General features: G+C 39.2%; 1 protein-coding gene across 1 annotated transcript; it reads left to right on the top strand.

The window, feature by feature from the left end:
* The first annotated feature begins 312 nt into the window (after positions 1–312).
* On the top strand, positions 313–12,701 carry B4GALT7 (beta-1,4-galactosyltransferase 7). Its single transcript, XM_070738817.1, has 6 exons — positions 313–467; positions 4,382–4,732; positions 7,378–7,603; positions 7,854–7,937; positions 8,092–8,196; positions 9,640–12,701. Exons 1-6 carry the CDS (start codon positions 403–405, stop codon positions 9,793–9,795), a joined length of 987 nt encoding a protein of 328 aa, XP_070594918.1. The 5' UTR covers positions 313–402; the 3' UTR covers positions 9,796–12,701.
* Positions 12,702–20,343: the final 7,642 nt, after the last annotated feature.

Below are 20,343 nucleotides of genomic sequence, written 5' to 3'. Positions count from 1 at the left end.
TGTACTATCTTTATTAAATCCCACCCTTTGCGGCAAAGGGCATCTAAAGTAGATGTTTCGGTAATATGCTTAATAATTGTTTTAAGGCTTATGTTAATAAACGAACGTAAGTTTCATAACTTTAATAAATGAATGAACATAAGACTTATAAGTTTAATAAATCAACGAGCCCTTTTCCTAGTGCTACCTAAAAGTTCGCCCTGCCTTTTATACTGTTACTTCCGAGCATTCAGGAGCGATTTGCTTTGCTCATCCTTAAACGCGGAACTTATCTTCGCCTGGGAACAAAATTTAGGCGGAACAGCTGGTAAAGGGCGCGTTTCTGGAGGGATGCGATAGCTGTTGGACCTGGTGTGCAAGCCAACGTGTCCCGGGTGGGGTGTTGACCGGCAAGTCAGTAGGATGTTGCTTTCTCGACGCAAGTCGACTATGTATCGCCGGGCGGGAGGCGGCGGCGGAGGCGGCGGGTAAGTGTCAATAAAATATGAACGAGAGGAGTCAGATAGAGAAGATACTTGGGAGTTGCCATGGTGAAAGCAAGCCTCGGTGGTTGCTCCTCTCTCGGGACTCAGATGATTCGCTTTAATTTCTGAAGATCTATAAAATGACCGTGAACCGGAATCTATGACACGGGTTAGATAGGATTCTGTTGCGTATTTAAAACATAAAATAGACTTAATAGCCTGGAGAACCGATGCTATGCGGAATAGATTGGGCTGTGGGTTTTTGTTTGCATGCATCATAGTTTATTCTAGTGAAGAAATGAATGAGAAAGCTGCAACAGCGGCTGTGTGAGCTAGTGACAGAGTGCCATTCTCTAGGACAGTGGTTCTCAACCTGTGAGCCGTGACCCCTTTTTAAAAATTATTATTATTATTATTAGATTTGTATGCCGCCCCTCTCCGAGGACTCGGAGTAGCTCCCAACAAACAATACAGTCCACAAATCCAATGTTAAAAAGCAGAACAATTAAGAAACCCTTATTAAGAACAATCACACAACTCAACATACCATACATAAAGCGGGACAGCGGGGGGAATCAATTTTTCCATGCCTGGTGACATAGATGGGTTTTCAGTAGTTTACTTTGGGGGTACTTTGGGGGTCAAACGAGCCTTTCACAGGGATCGCCTAAGACCATAGGCCAGTGATGGCGAACCTTTTTTTCCTTGGGTGCCCACACCCACAATTCAGTGCCTGGGGAGGGCAAAAACAGCTTCTCCCGCCTGCCCGTCTCCCCACAGAGACTCTCTGGAGGCTAGAAATGGCCTGTTTCCCAACTTCTAGTGGGCCTAGTAGGCTCATGTTTTGCCCTCGCCAGCTCCAAAGGCTTCCCTGGATCCGGGAGAGGGTAAAAATGCCCTCCCCCATCCCCCAGAGGCTCTCTGGAAGCCAAAAACATCCTCCCAGAGCTTCCATGTGAGCCAAAAAGTAACATGCACGTTGAGCTGAGCTAGGGCAACGGCTCGCTGCCAGCAGATATGGCTCAGCGTGCCACTTGTGGCACCCATAGGTTATAGTTATAGTTTATTAGATTTGTATGCCGCCCCTCTCTGAAGACTCGGGGCGGCTCACAGCATAGCAATAATACAATACATTACAAATCTAACAATAAAAAATTAGATCCATTTAAAAGACATTAATAACATAATAAAACCCCTAGCTATGCAGTCATACACATTCAACCCAATCTATCATGCAGTAAGGCCAAAAATATAATAAAAAGGGGAAAGATGGTAATTATCCCCACGCCTGGTGACAAAAGTGGGTCTTGAGCATTTTACGGAAGGCGAGGAGGGTGGGGGCTATTTGAATCTCTGGAGGGAGTTGATTTCCATGCGATAGGTTCACTATCACTGCCATAGGCAAACATATTTCTGATAGTCTTAAGAACTGAGACAAATGGGTCCACCCACATGCAAAGAGGGTATTGCAAAAAATATATATCCGTACCCATAGGAACCTCTGAGCATGTGCAGAAGTCAAATTTCCAGGACTGCACATGCATCACTATCTTGTTTTGGGCTCTTTTTATGCATTTTTTTTTTAAAAAATAAGCACTGCTCATACATGCATGTGCAAAATGCATACAACACGGGAGGAAGCGAACCAGCAGGGAGGCAAGTTAGAACCCACCCCCGAATTTCCTAATAATTTTATTATTTTACGGTTGGGGGTCACCACATGAGGAACTGTATCAAAGGGTTGCAGCATTAGGAAGGCTGAGAACCACTATGAGGAAGATTGAGAGAAAAGCATAGAGTCTGCCCTATTCTTCACACCACATTCCAAAACCTTTAAGCAAGTAATTGAACAGGAACTTTTAAAAAAAACTGGTTGTGCAAACTTCCTTTGTTTCCCAAGTGAATGGAAGCTCTGTTGCAAATGTGAAGTCATAAAGGAAAGAGTTTTAAAATTGTAGCCAAGCCTCAGATGTATAATCCTGGGTCTCATCATGTATATCCCTGTGAAAAAGAGATAATTTCAGATGATTATGAGAGAACAGGTTGGATTATGAGGACTGATTTTGCAGCATGCATATTCATGCATATGTATCTAGCTTGAGGCAGAAAGCAGCTTGAGAAAGGACTCACTCTCATGCAAATACTGCTACAGCTCAAGACTACAATCAGATCACAATCTGTGATTCAAAAGCATATTTAGTCAACTGATCAGGTTCATACATAGTGTTATGCCATCCAGTATGTGAAACAGATGCATTGTGTTGAGTAAATAATGGTGACTACATTCATAGAACATCCTAAACTGACAAGGCTGAGTAGCTTTGTGTTTTTGGAGCTTTCTAGATCTGGGACTTTACCATCTTTGGTCCTGGTTGGGGTGCTGCTGCCCCAGACATATCTGGGTCACAATCTTGGGGTCCTTCTGGACTCATAATTCCTAGCTGAGAAACAGATGCCAGTCATGGCCAGGAGGGTCTTTGAACAACTGTGTTGTACACCAATTCTGGACTGTCCTGCTCACAGTTACTGCCCTATTCACTTCACATAGAGACTATTGTAATACATTCTGTATAAGGGATGCCCTTGTATCCAAAAGCTTTAATTGGTGCAAAATGCAGCACAGGAGGTTATGTATGCCCCTAAGAAAGCACATGTTTCTGTTTTATGAGCTGTATTGATTGCCAGTTGGCTTCTAGGTCCACTTCAAAGTGCTGGCTTTGACTTTTAAAGCCTTACTTGGCATGGAGACAGGTTATTTAAGGGACTGCCTGTTCCCGATTATATCTACCCATCCCATCAGGTTCTGGTAGGAGAGGCATGTTGCAGATTCTATCTGTGTATGAGTTCCATCTGATGGGACCTAGGAGACAAACCTTTTCTGCATCTATCATCTGGAACATCATCTCTCCTGGTGATTACCGAAACCCTTATTGCCTTCCAGAAAGCCCTTAATAGATTTTTTTCAACAATCTGTGGATCCCTGTTGATACGAAGCCCACCTATGACTGTATTATGTATGATATTTCCCTGCTTATGGATTTATTGTAATATATGTTTTACTGCAAGAGTCGGCTTGCAGTGAGTTGGGCAGCAAACAAATTTAATAAATAAATACAGTAATTGGTCTTATACCTAGTAGGTTTTAATAACAGGTTTTATTGTATGTCACCCAGTCACTTTGTGTAAGACAGGAGCAATATAAATTTGACAGATTACCATATTATGTGAAGCTGGCCATGATTTAGTTTTGACTGAATGCCATATGGCTTTCGGCTTCAATTTTACATAGTTTGTTCACTAAACCACGATTAAAGCAAAACATGGATCTGTAAATGCTTAATACTTATCTCCTCATATTTTTCCCCAATACAGTACTTCTGTGTTTTGGATTTGAATTCTGTTCATAACTATAATTTCTACTCTTACAGGCCATGTCCCCAAGATTTTTTCAAAGGGCAATTGGACTTTCTTGATTTCCTTTGAAGCCTTTTTGCTTCTCATCCAAGAAGCTTCTTCAGCTCAGAGTAGCTCAGAGCTGAGGAAGCTTCTTAGGTGAGAAGCAAAACATCTTCAAAGAAAAACAAGAAAATCCAGTTGCCTCTTGAAAAAGCAGCTTTGGGACAACTATGTCCTAGATCAGTGTTTCCCAACCTTGGCAACTTGAAGATATCTGGACTTCAACTTCCAGAATTCCCCAGCCAGCATTCGCTGGCTGGGAAATTCTGGGAGTTGAAGTCCAAATATATTCAAGTTGCCACGGTTGGGAGACACTGTCCTAGATGACTGAGAATCTCCATAGACATTTAACAGGCCATGCTTACTCTAGAAAAGCCTGTGGAAGCTTATTTTGTCTTCCATTCTTTTTTACGGGAGTAATCCATCACAGTGTTGTGTTGCTTTTTCTGATTTTGCTTCAGGTTTCTCCGACTCCTGGGCATTCTATCCTGGAAATGCTCTCTCTTTCAGCTCTTCTTTATTGTACTGTTACTGGGTTTCCTCTCCCTGTTGTGGCTGCAGTTCAGTTGCTCAGGGGATGAGCCTAGAAGTCAAACAGCGGAGGCAACGGTGCCTCAAAAGCCATGTGTACTTGAGCCTCTGCCTCCAGTTCCTGATGATCCATTATGGGGACCCCATCGCTTGGCAGTGTTGGTTCCCTTTCGAGAACGTTTCGAGGAGTTGCTGACTTTTGTGCCCCATATGCATCGCTTCCTTAGCGGGAAGAAAATTCGTCACCATATCTTCATTCTCAACCAGGTGGATCATTACAGGTATTTTACAGTCTGGTTAATTCAGAATCCTTATCCCCATGGGGGGTTTTTTCTTCATTTTTCTAGCCTTTCAAATTCATGCCTTTTGGGTATGTTGTATAACAACTTCTGTAGTCCATAGGTCAGTCCGTGCTTACTGGGAATTACAGAAGTTATTGCCAAACACATCCAGAGAGCAACTGTCTCTGCAACATATTCTGTTCTCTGGATTTCATAGGTATCTTTTCAAAATGGTATAGGCCTGACACTGAAATGGAAAAGTTAAAAACTGGTGATCTGTTTTACTGGAAAGAAAACATTTGTGATTCTTAACACAAGAGAACAGGGTAAATTGAGGAACAAACCTGAATTCATAATCTTTCTGTCTCATAGTAATTATTGGATGATGTCAAATATTCCCAGTCCCAAAATAGCATTCAATATTCCCAGTATAATATAGCAGCTGGACTTTTCTTTTAAATTATATCTCTAGTTACATGGTCTTAAGAATGATTCAATTGAGACCATTTGCCAAAAAGGTGGGTTTTGCAAGCATATTTTTCATTACACCATTGGAGCTTTCAGATCGGTGTTTTTGTCTGAAATTGGTTCTGGTACTAAGGTTAAAAGTCTTACTTTTTTCCCTGAAACTATTAACAGTGTAAGGAATTATCTACATCAATATGCTTAGTTATAAGTTGGAAAACAAGAAAATGTTTTCTGCATTCTTTTTTGCTTCCTCCATAAGCATGTGATTTTTCTTTTCTTTTTTTACAAATGATTTCTTAAAATTGTTTTTAAACTATTTTGATTGACGAAAATGATCAGGACTAATCACAAGAAAATATAAACAGTATAATAAACAAAAACTCATTTCCTGAAAATATAAAAAAAACCCATATTTTTAAATATATTTATTATAAACATAAAAGAAGGAAAAACACAAAACATTCATGGATATTAAATAATACATATTCATGGTTTGTTACACAGTTGTTATTAATACTTAAGTCAACAACAGGAAAATCAGAATGTACAATGAGCATATTAGGTGAGATTCCAATTTCCAAATAGTATTATTATTATTATTATTATTATTATTATTATTATTATTATTATTACTATTACTATTATTATTATTATTAATTAAATTTGTATGCCGTCCCTCTCCGTATACTTTTAAGAGTTCAAGAATGGAAAGAACTGAATTCTTCCAATCATTGTTTCATTGATGGACAAGGGATATCCTTCAGTCATGTACTATTAATTTTTATAACCATAAAGTCATGCAATGCTCATTTTTAATGTCTTTATTGCTTAGGTCTCTAAATTGCATATATTTAATACAGAATAATTATATAAGCGTTTCCAAAGACCAGTGAACCTTCAAACTTTGAAATAATATGTGAAATAATTTTCCAATCAAAAGGGAGCCATTATAGCAGATGATCATATATGAAGCAATTGCAGCCCAACTATCACATCTGTCTTTTTTCATGTCAGCTGATTTTCTCTGATATTAAATATTCTGTATATCTATTGAGTACATATGTGGATTAAAGAATTGCTGATGATAATAAATAAAGCATGAATAATGGAACAGTGCCTGGATGCTATATGCGCGTGATGGTGAACCTATGGCACACATATCAGAAGTGGCACACAAAGCCATTTCTCTAGGCATTCAAGCCATTGCCCAGCTCAGCTCCACTGCGCATGCGCACAGGCCTCCCGCTGGCCAGCTGATTTTCGACCAGTTTCCGAACTTCTGGGAAGCCTGTTTTTTGCTCTCCCCAGGCTCCGGAAGCTTTCCTCGAGCCTCTGGAACAGAGAAAACGGCTCCAGAGGTCCTCGGGAGGGGAAACGTATAGGGGGTCGCACACGCATGCACAGGGGTTGGGGAGAGCGTGGGGAACTGTTTCTGCATGCATGGGGGTGCGGGGTGCATAGGGGGTGTTATATGCACATTGCATTATCAGTGCTGGCACGCATGCGCACTATTGTGAGTGTGCTTTCAGGGCACAACAAGAAAAGGTTCGCCATCACTGCTATATGCTATACCAGTGATGGCGAACTTTTTTTGATTCGCGTGCCAAAAGGGGGTGTGTTTGGGTGTGTTAGCATACGTGCATGTGCCACACCCCTTTCTGCCAGTGCTGCCCCCCCCCCCCATGCATGTATACAGGCCTTGCGGAAGCCTGGTAGGTGAAATAAATACCCAAATGAGAAAACCGGCACTTCCGGTGTGCCATTGTGCTGCTTTTTGCACTCCGGGGTTTCAGAAACTTTCTTGAACCCTCCAGAGTGCAAAAAACCCAGCATAATGACAAACCAGATGTGCATTTTTCTGAACTTCCGGGTTATCCGTTGGGCGTTTTTTTTTGCCTCCGGGGCTTTAGGGAAGCTTCCCTGAAGCATCCGGAGGGTGAAACAGCCTTTCCCAAGGCTGAAAATCAGTGGGCCAGCGTACACATGCGAGCTGGAGCTGACACGGGAAAGTCCTGTGTGCCCTCCAATATGGCTCTGTGTGCCACCTGTGGCATGCGTGCCATAGGTTCTCCATACTATACAGATCTGAACAATTCCAGCAAAGAAGTAATTCAACCTGCCTGGGTAGAGTTTTGTGATTTAGGTCCCCTTTTTTTCGCATTGATCTCTTTGGGCAGGTTTAATCGAGCATCTCTGATCAATGTCGGTTTCCTGGAAAGTGGCAATGACACAGACTACATTGCCATGCACGATGTGGATTTGTTACCTCTCAATGAAGAATTGGATTACAGCTTCCCAAGAGCTGGTCCTTTTCACGTGGCATCACCTGAGCTGCACCCACTCTATCATTATAGCACCTACGTGGGAGGCATCTTGCTGCTCACCAAGCAACACTACCAAATGGTAGGTCACGACTTCTTTCTTACAGATTCTTCTTTTCACAAAAGGCAGACGATCCAGTTGATAGTGCTCTGAAGAAATACAGGCTTGTTTTTTAATTTTTTTTTGCCTGGCACCCTGCTAGATATATTGGCAGGAGGGGGGCATAATCCTGCCACTGAAATATTGAGAGAATAGTTCTTTATTTTCTAGTCTTTCAAATCTCAAATGAGGGAAACAACCTGTGGGATTAACTACCTTATTATTGTTTCAGTGTAATGGAATGTCCAACCGTTTCTGGGGCTGGGGCAGGGAAGACGATGAATTTTATCGCCGCATCAGAGCAGCCGGACTTCAAGTGAGGATGGATCATATTTGTAAGCGGGAATTGGGACTTTGGGAATTCAAGCGCTCAGTGTGATCTGGGGCTGCTATAAACTCCCCCCACCCCAATTCCCAAAGAATGGCGTTGTTTAGTGGCTCACGTAGGTTCCCACTATTCTTCATTTCAGCTCCTCCGGCCCTCAGGTATTACAAGCGGATATAAGACATTCCAGCATCTGCATGATCCAGCTTGGCGCAAAAGAGATCAGAAGCGAATTGCTTCCCAGAAACAGGTAAGGTTTCTCATTTGGGAGGGGATGGGAGTTGTATCTTGAAGTTGAAACATGTCGTCTTTAGATGTAGTGAGCTAAGAAAGTCTTGCTTCCTCTTGCTCAGTTACTTATCATCTACAAGAAGTAGGCAAATCTTCATCTCCGAATGTGAGTCAACATTTAACTTCCAATTGCTGTAGCAAACATGACTAGTAGTAGGATGAAAAGTTGTAGAGGGCCAGCCAATACTATACAGTTCCAGCCAATACTATACAATTCCTGCCTATTACTGTAGTATTGGGAGCAAGAGAGGGGCTATTCTAGAAACATAATTGAGTCAAGATGTCTTGAAATAAAGGTTCTGTTGTCTTTCTTTCAATACTCTGGAAATAGTAACTCTGAACTCTTAACACATAGAACAGAATGAATACTTGAATTCTATTTATATTGGAATTCTAAATACTGTTTACAATGAATATCACTTCCCATTATGATCTGTCATCTGAGATCCGTTTCTCTCCAATATTCTCTTTAGGGTGTCATTAGTAGGCAAGTTCCATCTTTAAAATATTTGAATTCATGTTTTATTGTCAAAACAAACCATGCAAACAATGTAAATCTAGCAAATATTTCTTTTTCTAAGTAAATAGTTAATGGAAAATTCAAGGTGCTTTTAGCGAAAGACTAAGACAAAATGTTCTCAAACTGTTGTTACAGAAAAATATTTATGGGAAACATACATACTATATTTAGTAGCGTTTGCAAATCCTTGCTGCTGCTTCACCTCCATTTTTATATATTAAAGCTGGTCTTCTTTCTAACAGAAAGAATATGTATCTATATATGTATGGATAAAGTCCACCCCTCTGTTCGTGTTGAATTGGGGTAAAAGGCAGGTACTGCCATGTGTTTTAAATTAAATCACAAAATATCCCAAAGTATAAGTCATAGTTAAAAAGATGAAATTCAGAATGAGTGCACACAGAATTTCCATGAAGGAATACCTCCTCATTTCCCTATCTTTTCTCTATTTTGGTAAAGAAATGTATACATATTTTAACTACACAATTTACAATTTTGTGATTTTACTGAAAAACAATGATCAGAAACAGTTCATGAAGCAGCAATGATGACTTGTTAAAATCTCTAACATGGGATTCTACTGTAACATTTAGAAATCAGACCTTCCTAAATGTATTTTCACCTTATTTGAATGCAAAATTGTTAAACTCAATAAGCGAACAGTGTTTGCAGCACAAACTGACTTATAGAGGGTTTGTATGATTTGTAGCCTTGGAGCTTATGATGCCATGTAATCCTGCATCTTTAGCATCAAATTTCAAAGCTCTTGTTACAATATTTTAAATGTTGATCAAAATTTATATGGTTGGATTGGTTATTAGTTTTTCCCCCCCTTATATTGTTGACTTTGTCATATAACGCATGGCATTTTTCTTTTCACAGGAGCAGTTCAAGGTAGACCGGGCTGGAGGATTGACTAACCTAAAATACAGGGTGGAATCACGCCTTTCACTGAGTGTGGCAGGAGCTCCCTGCACAGTTCTTAATATCTTGCTAGAATGTGACTCCAGTGAGACTCCGTGGTGTGCGTTTGGTTGATATGCTTACCATTCAGATTGCCTGTCTTTTTTTGCTGCTCTACCAGCTCATGGCCAGAATTGCAGCTCAGCTCTTGGATGGCAAATCCTTCTGTAGGAACCGACAACCAGTCTCAACCGCCAGGACAAAGTGGTTAAAAAGAGAACTGAGGATCTGCATTAGTAGATAGAGCAAACGCAGGTCACTATTTACCTCTTCTACAAGGAAGAAATTGCAAGGTAGCAACAATTGCAGTGGTGATGGAAACATTAAATAAGCCAAGTGCCTTTCTATCATCTAGAAGGACCTTGTCCTAGGTATCTTCATTTCAACAAGCTGCAGAAACTGTGAACTCAGAGGCACTACTGGGATTAAATTATTGCTTCTCCGCTAGCCAGGACTTGGAAGATTTCTTGATCCAGATTAAAACTCAAAGGAATGTTAGACGTTTGCTTCTCTTGCGATAATAATATGCAGAACTATCTGCTCCAGAATATTCTTATACCGTATTTTTCCTCTGGTGCCTCTGGATAGTGCATAATTATTGCTTTCTGATTCCAGGAACTCCAACCATTTTAGCTAATCTAATTTTCAGATCTTTTGAACAGTAAATGCTGTTGTCTTTACTGAAACCCAGCTATTAAAACAAATGGACTGAGTGAATATGGTAACTGAAATGTATTTGAACAGGGTTTTATGTACTGCTACGGACCGTATCAAATTTTCTAATTTTGTACTAATGGAATTCTGACTTAAACATACCTTTCTTTTTTACAGTGACTCTAATTCTTCCGCCCCCCCCCCCTCCAAATATTCCTTAATATGAAAGAACTGGGCACTAGAACGTAGATATATTATCTGAATATGATGCATTTGTATATTTCTGGGTACAGGAGTACTTTTTTCCATTGGGAAAGGTAGAGACAAAATTAATACGATGTGATCAAGAGCCCACTCCAAGACACCTGCGGCAGAACTGGTAACTCCTTTGCAGCTGTATTCGGCATCTGTGGAAGCGTCTGATCACAGAGCTGGTTGGTGCAATATTAGTGATCTGTTGAAGACTCACTGTAGAGAAATGGAGGGTCTGGGCCCTTGGGGGAATATCGCTGTGCTCCGTAGCATGAAGGGGTGGAAGAGATGTTTGCCAGGGTTCCAGAGAAATGCCTGCTGCCTCTGGACTTCTTTCCTCTTTCAAGGGCTTTGATTTCTTCTTGGGCTGCTGACTAAAGATGCTGTTGAACTGCTCCAAAGTACTTGGATGTTCGGACTGTGTGGGGTTCGTAACTTCGGAGGGAAGTTCTTTGTAGTTGCACGAGATGAGCTTCTGCAGTTGGGGTTTGGATAAAGATTTCTTGCCAACACAAGTTGCTGTAGAGGGTAAGGTAGAACCAAAAGGGTTATCAGAATTGCAATATCTTAAATCCTCCCCTCCCACAAGAGTGTTCATCTTTTTAAAATATAAAATAGCTTCTGACTGAGGATTATTTCAAATACGCTATATCATGAGTTAGGAATCATTTCAGGCAGTAGGGACCAATTTGAGATTCTCCATAATAGAGGGAATATGTCTGTATATAAAATGTAAACAAAATGTTTAAAATCTCATGAAAGTATATGCGAGCATTATGAGATTTGGATTTTTTTTTAAACTACATAAGTAGAAGTCAAATAATTTAATGGCCTAACAGATTTGTTGAAATACACAAGAACGGTGTTACCATGTTACATTGTAGATCTGTAGGGATAAAAGATTCCTCCTATGGGCCACAGTCACTTTTGTATATTTTCTACTCATAACAGAAATTGGAATATTTAATTTAAGAACAATGTGTTTGCCCATTTCAAAAAGGTATTAAATACAAAGAAATGAGATTCGGTAGGTCCCTGTCTTTTCTTGTCCTGTAAGCTTTTGTCTATGCCTCTTGTCTCAAATTCTTATTTTTCCCCATACCATTTTATTCATTATTAGGGTCTTCCAGATTTGAGGGAAAACATAGAGTGTAGCTAATTAACATAATTCAAGCAAATCTGTATGATGTATCGAAAGGACTAAAACCGCAGACATGAGAAGCATACCTCTATTAACTTGCTATTGATGTATACTGAATTTCTGATTGGTCCAAACTTGCTCTTTTGAGGAAAAACTTTTTTGCATATGTTTTATATGATTCTTTCTTTCTTTGGTTTCATTTTTTAAAAATTTGAAATGTGTCTTTATTGTTAAAAAATAGTAGAATAAAATGCAAAAAATCCATATTAGATAGCAAATACAGGCAATAGAATAAAACTAAGAGAAGCAAGCACAAATAAAAAACAATATTATTTTAAAAAGCTTTCTAATAACGGTCTACCTTCCCTTTCTAGCTCTCTCCAACCCCTGGCCTATTTATAATTTACAGTGAATATTATTACCATTATACTTTTTGTCTCCTGATATATTTTTTAGAAATCATATTTAAAATTTTCCATGTTAATGTATAGTATGAATGGGATATATTCTTGTTTACATTTAGTTAGAATTCTAGGATCGATGCAAATTCTTCAATTAAAGCCTCCCACATTGATGAGAAAAGATCTTCTTTCTGGTCTTGGCCCAAATTTGTTCTGACAGCTACCAACATCGGTCTTAGTAAATTATTTATGTTTTCTGAGATTGTATCCCCCCCCCCCAAACATTTATGGTTTCAACTCAAATGTTATTATTAGTATTTTCTGAATATTTTGATTTATTTATTTCCAGTACTTTTGATAATTTGGGGTTTTTACATAACCATTACATTGGTTCCTTTTTTGTTCTGATGTCTCCAGCATTTACAGTATTATTATATGATTTACCTATCTTGGTCATTGTTATCCATAAAACATTCTGTACTAATTTTTCCTTAAATTATAATATGGAATAAATTTGCTTTCCCTCCCATAAATAATTGTCCCATCATTATGTGATTACTTCTTTGAATTTTTCATCTACCATTCAGTTTCTGATATTTTTCCATTTCCATGGCCTAATTCAATCACAATTTAAATGGGTATTCTAGTAAATTATACTGGTTATATATAAGTACAGTATTTCCAATTCTGCCTTCATTCCCAAATTATTCCATTCTTTCTTGAGACCACTTTTTATTCTTCCATATTTTTATCAAATTTTGTCTATAATATTTTTTCAGACTTTTATTTTTTCATTTCCTTATATCATAAGTGTCTATAAAGTTCATTGACAAAGTCAACTCCTATGATTAATATTCTGTTATTTGGGGATTTTATTCATTGTCACACATTTAGGCTGCTTTGGACAAAAAGATAATTTAAAGTTAGAAACTGTGAGGTTTTCTATTTTTTCTGAATTTGCGGAATTCTTACTCTTGGGTCTTTTTCCTGCTCCATATAAATCTCATGCAATTCTTTGCCAATCCTGTAAGGTTTTGTATGAAATTGAAATTGATATTATTTAAAATAAATTCATCTTGTCTGATATGTTCATTTTATTGCCACAATATGTCTCCACCCAGAATGTTTTAGTTTTTTTCCACCTTTCATTTTTTAATTTCTTTCCAGAATTTATGATAATTTTTCAGAAAAAATGTCTTTATTGCATATTAACAAAGTCCGAAACTTTTGACTGCTGTTGTTTTTTTTTTGAAAAGATCCCCTAACTGGTTGTTTTTTTTTCAAAATGTTTTTTTCTGGAGTTAAATATTTTGTTATTTATGATCTCTGATTTTGTATCTGGAGAATTTACCGAAGTCTGATTATTTTCATCAATGGTCTTACAGCACTCTGATTGCATAATAGTTAGTATTAGATCTTCTACATGACATTTTAACTTGTAATTCTTCTCCCTGAATCTCATTCTAAATATTTATCTCTGGATCTTGTCTGCCAAAGCTATTAAAACATTTACAAATAATAGGGAAGAAAATGAGTATCTTTCTCTGGTACCTTTGTTCATTGAAAAACATGTAGAGAAGATATCACTTGCTATGACCTTTGCTATTTGACCCTGATATATGCTCTCCATCTTAAGTTTTAAATTCTTGTCCTGGATTAATTTTAGTCATAACTGTCATTAAGAAAGATTGCTTCAAGTGGTCAAAGGCTTTTTCTGCATCTAAAAATATTAGCACTATTTTCTTTTTCTTATTGTTGAGCTGTTTACAGCAGGGGTGAAATGCTCCTGATTGGCTCGTGCCTATCGGTGGTCGGAGAGCCAGTCACAAAGGGAGCATGAAGCTCCGCCCACTCACCCAGATGCCGCCATTTGGGTTCTTTCACCCTCTGCGCATCAACAGAACACTGCGGTAAAACAACCCAAATGGCGTCATCCGAGCAGGTGGGCGGAGCCTCACGACCAGCTCTTCAACAACCGATAGGCAAGAGCAAAGCAGGAGCATTTGATCCCTGGAAGAAAGGGTTTTAACTCTTTTCAGTTGCTTTGTAGAGCTGGCATGGCCACTTAATTATTCACCTGTTGCCAACTGCAAGGAACTGCCGAGACTGGCTCCAGATTTCTCTGCTGAAGCCTCCAACTCAGTACTGATGCTTGAAGAAGACGAATCTTCATTGTTAGCCTGGAGAAAAGAAGTGGACAGTGGGTGCTTCAAGATTGCCTCCACCACAAAGAGATTTTATCATTGTATGTGCAATTTAGATACTATATACAGTGGTCCCTCGATTTTCACGGGTTCGAACTTCGCAAAACGGCTATACCACGGTTTTTCAAAAATATTAATTAAAAAATACTTTGCTGTTTTTTTCCCTATACCATGGTTTTTCCCGCCTGATGATGTCATGCGTCATTGCCAAACTTTTGTCCGCCTTTAATAATTTTTTTTTTAATAAACTTTAATAAATAAACATGGTGAATAATAATCTAAATGGTTGCTAAGGGAATGAGAAATTGCAGTTTAGGGGTTTAAAGTGTTAAGGGAAGGCTTGTGATACTGTTCATAGCCAAAAATAGTGTATTTACTTCCGCATCTCTACTTCGCGGAAATTCGACTTTCGCGGGCGGTCTCGGAACGCATCCCCCGCGAAAATCGAGGGAACACTGAATTGAGTTTATGCTTCTTGTTTAATCTTTGAGGATCGTTGCCCTCTGTCCACTTGGCTGCAATGTGCACATTGAGATTCATGCTAAGAATAGGCTCAAAGGCTATTAGCTAGCTTGTGATTCAGTGTATTGTGGGAACCCAGCAATTATCAGTATATTGTATGAAGCCAACCAACCCATTAGGTCATAACAAAATTTATTGCATACAGCCTGTTATGTCAACACTGCAATTGGTTTTTTTTTAAAGAATTAAAGCAGTTAGCATTTCAATAGAGTTATACAATTGCTTTATAATAGGAACTGAGAGAGAAGGAGAATTAAAACTTTCCTGTGGGTTATATTTTATTTCCCGATTCACACAGTTCAAAAAGCCTTTAACTCAAGACTGGAAAACGTACAGCTCTTCGGCTACTGTTGAAGTACAGCGCCCATTATGCATGACTATTAGCTACAATAGTTGAGGCCGATAGGAATTAAATTCAAATAACAGATGGAGAAGCAAAGATTATCTTGAGCTGTTTTATACTGAATTTGGCCAATAAAATTATAGCACAGTATTTTAAGCCGACATTACTTGTTTTATTTAGAACACTGCTATTTTTAGCTTGCTTTTTTATTCGTGTCAGGAATAAATTACGGACATCTAACATTCCATACTGAGCAAGTAAAATAGGTCATAGAAGTATAGCACACATAAAAAGTATGTAAAATAAATAGGATTCAAATTAAATGACACTTGCTCAAGAACATTTTCTCTTGCCAGCATGAGGTCTTTCACTGTACACATTGAAGGACATTGTATAGCACTTAGCACTTTACACTTTTATAGAGCTTCATTGTGCTTTACAGCCATCTCTAAGCGGTTTATAACATCAACATATTGCCCCCAACAATCTGGGTCCTCATTTTACCGACCTTGGAAGAATGGAAGGCTGAGGGCAGCCTTGAGCCAGTCAGGATCAAACTCCTGGCTGCGGACAGAGTTTGCTTGCAATACTGAATTCTAACCACTGTGCCACCACAGCTCATATGCACCATAATATATATGTTTTTAGCTGTACAGTGTTCCCTCGATTTTCACGGGGGATGCGTTTCGAGACCGCCCGCGAAAGTCGAATTTCCGCGAAGTAGAGATGCGGAAGTAAATACACTATTTTTGGCTATGAACAGTATCACAAGCCTTCCCTTAACACTTTAAATCTCTAAATTACAATTTCCCATTCCCTTAGCAACCATTTAGATTATTACTCACCATGTTTCTTTATTAAAGTTTATTTTAAAAAATATTTATTAAAAATGGATGAAAGTTTGGTGATAACATATGACGTCATCGGGCAGGAAAAACCGTGTTATAGGGGGGGAAACCGCAAAGTATTTTTTAATTAATATTTTTGAAAAACCGTGGTATAGACTTTTCGCGAAGTTTGAACCCGCGAAAATCGAGGGAACACTGTAATTCCAACTCTTCCAATTCCAATTCTTCAATGTTTTATAAATTATGGAAATGGGAGGTAACTATTTTTAATGATTTACTTATACTCTGACTAATGAAGACTTTGCACTGCAATTATAAATATGGAGAAAACAAAATTGCTTTACTTAGGGATCCTTGGTACTCGCTGAACTTGATTGTTTCCCTACAGATGTTTACATCAGAAAGTAGTAGTAAGATACAAACTAGTAACATCATCAGTGCTAGTAAAGCATGGGGTTTGTTCTCATTTTATATTCTAATGGCTTGTCCTCTTGGTGGAGATTAAATTACTTGGTCATACATTAAAATGTCTATGTGTTCTCAGATTGTGTACGGGTTCAGAAGAAAAAAGCAGTAGCAGCAGATTAGACTACTACAATGCATTCTACATAGGACTGCCATTCAAAAACATTTGGAAACTGATATCAAATTCAGCACTGTCAGCATTTGTGGGTGCAGTGGTGCAGTGGTTCCTAGTAAACCTTCAAATGCAATTTAAGATGCTGGTTACCACTATGCTGTCCTACAAGGCATAAGGTGGGGTTATTCATAGCACTACTCAACTCCAATTGGGTCCATTTATTTCATGACATCCTAGAGTAAATATGCTCCAGATACCCTCTATAAAATTGTATCATTTGGGGTGACCCAGCACACATTCCTTTTCTGTTGCAATGCCCTTCCACTGGGTGCTTCTGAGATTTGGTGGCTCTGGCCCTTATGGACTTGAAAACCTGGATTTTCTCCTGATGTTAAGCTGAATGATTGTGGTTTGACCTTGAAATACATTGTCCTTTATTTGGGCCTTTTAAAAATCCCGATGGTGCTGTTTTGATTTTACATTATATGTTACTGCCCAGAGTAAGCAATTTGTGAGTTGGGCACCATGAAAATTGATTTAAATAACTACTTAAACAGGAAAGTAAAATGATCTTCAATGTTTTTCAGCATCAATGGGCTGCATTTCTCAGTTTACATTTGTATAAAAGAAAAGCAGTTTCATCCTGTTGGACATACCAAGCTAGATGACTGAGATGGAGTTTCTTTGTAGGCTTTGTACTTCCTCCCCTTCTTGCTCCCACATAATCTGGTGAAGAAGGACCAAGTTCCTGGAGAGTTCACTGTTGGTTCACTGGTTGGTGATGATATCTGCAAAAATTGGATGTCAAGCTGCAGCCGCCCTCGGATCTTCTCTTTCTTTCCAGGTCGAGACTGCAGCACAAACCACCTGCAGGACAAATGCGATTACTTGTATTGCAGGACAAGTAAGTGAATGCTCAAACCAGTAATAACAAATTCTTCCACTTCCCCGAACAGGTAGTAAAGAATGTTTTTAAAAAGTAAAAAAAAGGTTCCAACAATCCTGTGGACAGCTGATTGGCACAGCTGATGAACCTTTTTTAAAAAAACTTTTTAAAAAGCATTTTTACTACCTATTTGCCTGAACTGGGAGTAAAAAAATGCTTCAAAAAGTGTTTTTTTTAAAGGTTCTGATGATCAGCTGTTTAACAATCAGCTGAACAGGGGATGGAACCTTTTTTAAAAAAAAAAACTTTTTAAAAGCATTTTTACTAACTCTTCACCAAAGTGTGATTCCGTAAAGTTCCTGCTTGTTGCAGGGACTGTTTTGTGTGAAGTCCAGTTGCTTCTGCATTGTGTATGAGTCAGTTGTCTGGTTTGTGTGTTATTCGTGTGTGATGTGTGAAATTTGGTTTTTGAGCTCACCCAGTCACATGACCATGACCACGAACCCATACCTGCCCAGTCATATGACCACCAAGCCACACCCACAGAACCCATAGGGAAAAATTTTAGATTTCATGACTGCTGCAGGACTTGTAGTACTCTTCAACGCTACCATTATTTCAAGCAGTTTATGGATGTTTTAAAATCACCCAGTAAAAGAAAGGTGGGAGCTGTAGTCTTTTCCCCCCTGCCTAGGATACTACTTAAGTTACTGAACTCCATACCAAGGATCATGGGCCAAAAGGTAAACGGATGTGACCAGGACAAAGACTAAACTTAAATTACATCAATACAATTTAAATATATTCTGATATGATTACTTTTTAATTTTGTGTATAATAATTATCCACTTCTCCTGTTTTAAGAGTGACAAGTTTGTAAAAAAAATTATGTGACTGTCTCTATCCCTAAATTTTCAGGGGTGGTATATAGCCCAAAAATCCATCTTCTATTGTGCGTAAGGATATTGTTTTTCTAATAGCATGTTGCTAGTGAATATTGGTGTTAATTAGATATCCAGTATGTGTGTTATCCTATTGTAAGTACAGTGGTACCTCATGTACGAACTTAATTGGTTCCAGGAGGAGGTTCGTAAGGTGAAAAGTTCGTAAGACGAAACAATGTTTCCCATAGGAATCAATGTAAAAGCAAATTATGCATGCAAATCCTTCAGGAAAATCCCAAACTTTAGAAGGGAGGCGAACAGAGGGCAGGGAGGAGCAGCTAAAGGGGGCGGGTGGAAGAAGCAAGGCTAGGCTAAAGGGTGAGTGGGAAGGAAGAAAGGCAAGGGGGGTGCCCCTCCCTTTTCTTTCTTCAAAAGACACCTTTTCAGCGCCTGTGCAAGCACGCTGTTCCCCTACTTTTTAAAATGCAAACTCTTTTCCCCTCCAAGCCGCCCCTCCCTTTTCTTTCTTCAAAAAAGGAGAAAAAAATAAACCCCTTCATCCCAGCAGCAGCGGCTTGGGTTCGTAAGGTGAAAATAGTTCAGAAGAAGAGGCAAAAAAATCTTAAACACCGGGTTCGTATCTCGAAAAGTTCGTTAGAAGAGGCGTTCGTAAGATGAGGTACCACTGTATAGTATATTTTAGATGTTCAGTAATAGTAAATAGACAGGGAAATTGTATCTCTTTGAGGCGAAGAGAGGCCAGGCACCCTAACCCTAACCCTTAACGTGAGTGACATCAAGTTGGCCACCTTTAAGCTAGTCACTTAACCTTTAAGACAACCCTGGTCACATGATCGTCAAGCCACTCCACCAGGTCACATGGTCAGCAAGCCACACACCCACAAAATAAGCCACGCCCACAGTGTAGTCGTAAAAATAATTGCAGCCCTTCGCTGCTGTTTCCATATAGCCACAGTATATGGAGGATTCATATGTCACTTCCTGGCTATATAATTCCTTCCTGAATTGTCACCTATGGTGTTGTCCACTTCTCTACAGCTAGGAAAATTTAGTCCTCCCTTCCTTGCTGTATCCTCCCATGCCTTCTCCCCTGATCCAATTCTGTGGCTCAGATAGGTAAAGTCTGTTCTCTCCCCTAAAATTGTGAGAGAACAGGTTGTGCTCACTCGTTTCTCCTCTTTGTTTTGTCTTGAAATAGTTGGGCAAGGGGCAAATTGACCCTGCCCAAGAATTGGTTGAAGTGATGAACAGACTGGTGCATAACAGTAAGGATGAGGCCGTGATCTTCTGAGTCGTCCAGCACCGTCGGCAGTTGTAGCGTACACTCTTCATGCCATTCAGGGCTCAGGTTGTGTAGTGCTACGGAGGTCCTGAATTTCTGCTTTTGGAGCTGGATCACAACGTAAGGGTTGCTGGCGCCTGTGCTTCCCTTAGGGCGCAGGGAGCAAGCGCGCTGGACGGTCAGTTGCAGGTGGGTAGGATGCCAGGCCTTTTCTTTCTCCAGGTCCTCACCTACCCTATAAAGACATCAATCTTCATTACATCGGATTTAGGAAACGGGGATCGTCATTGATACAGCTGACGTTAATGTTCTATGGGAACGTAAGAAAACAACGTGGTATGTGGCAGAAAACAAATTTTGCCTCTGGCAGCACTTTGGTTTGCAGAAACAGGTCAGAAAAACAGGAGTTAGTAAGTAGATTATGTTTCACTACAAAAACTGGCTGAGATATACCACATTTTTCCTCCCTGAAGGAGGCTGAAAATTCTGAACGTAGCTCTTTTTTTGAAGCTTTCCCCCCTAACCCTAACTAAGTGCTAACGATCTTCCCAGCTCTTGCCTTACAGATTCTTTCATTGTTACTCTTTACAAAGAATGTTTTCCAA

The sequence above is a fragment of the Erythrolamprus reginae genome, chromosome 2, assembly GCF_031021105.1.
Source record: "Erythrolamprus reginae isolate rEryReg1 chromosome 2, rEryReg1.hap1, whole genome shotgun sequence".
Taxonomy (NCBI): domain Eukaryota; kingdom Metazoa; phylum Chordata; class Lepidosauria; order Squamata; family Dipsadidae; genus Erythrolamprus; species Erythrolamprus reginae.
Note: the sequence above shows the minus strand (reverse complement) of the source record. Positions and strands in the feature narration are given on the sequence as shown.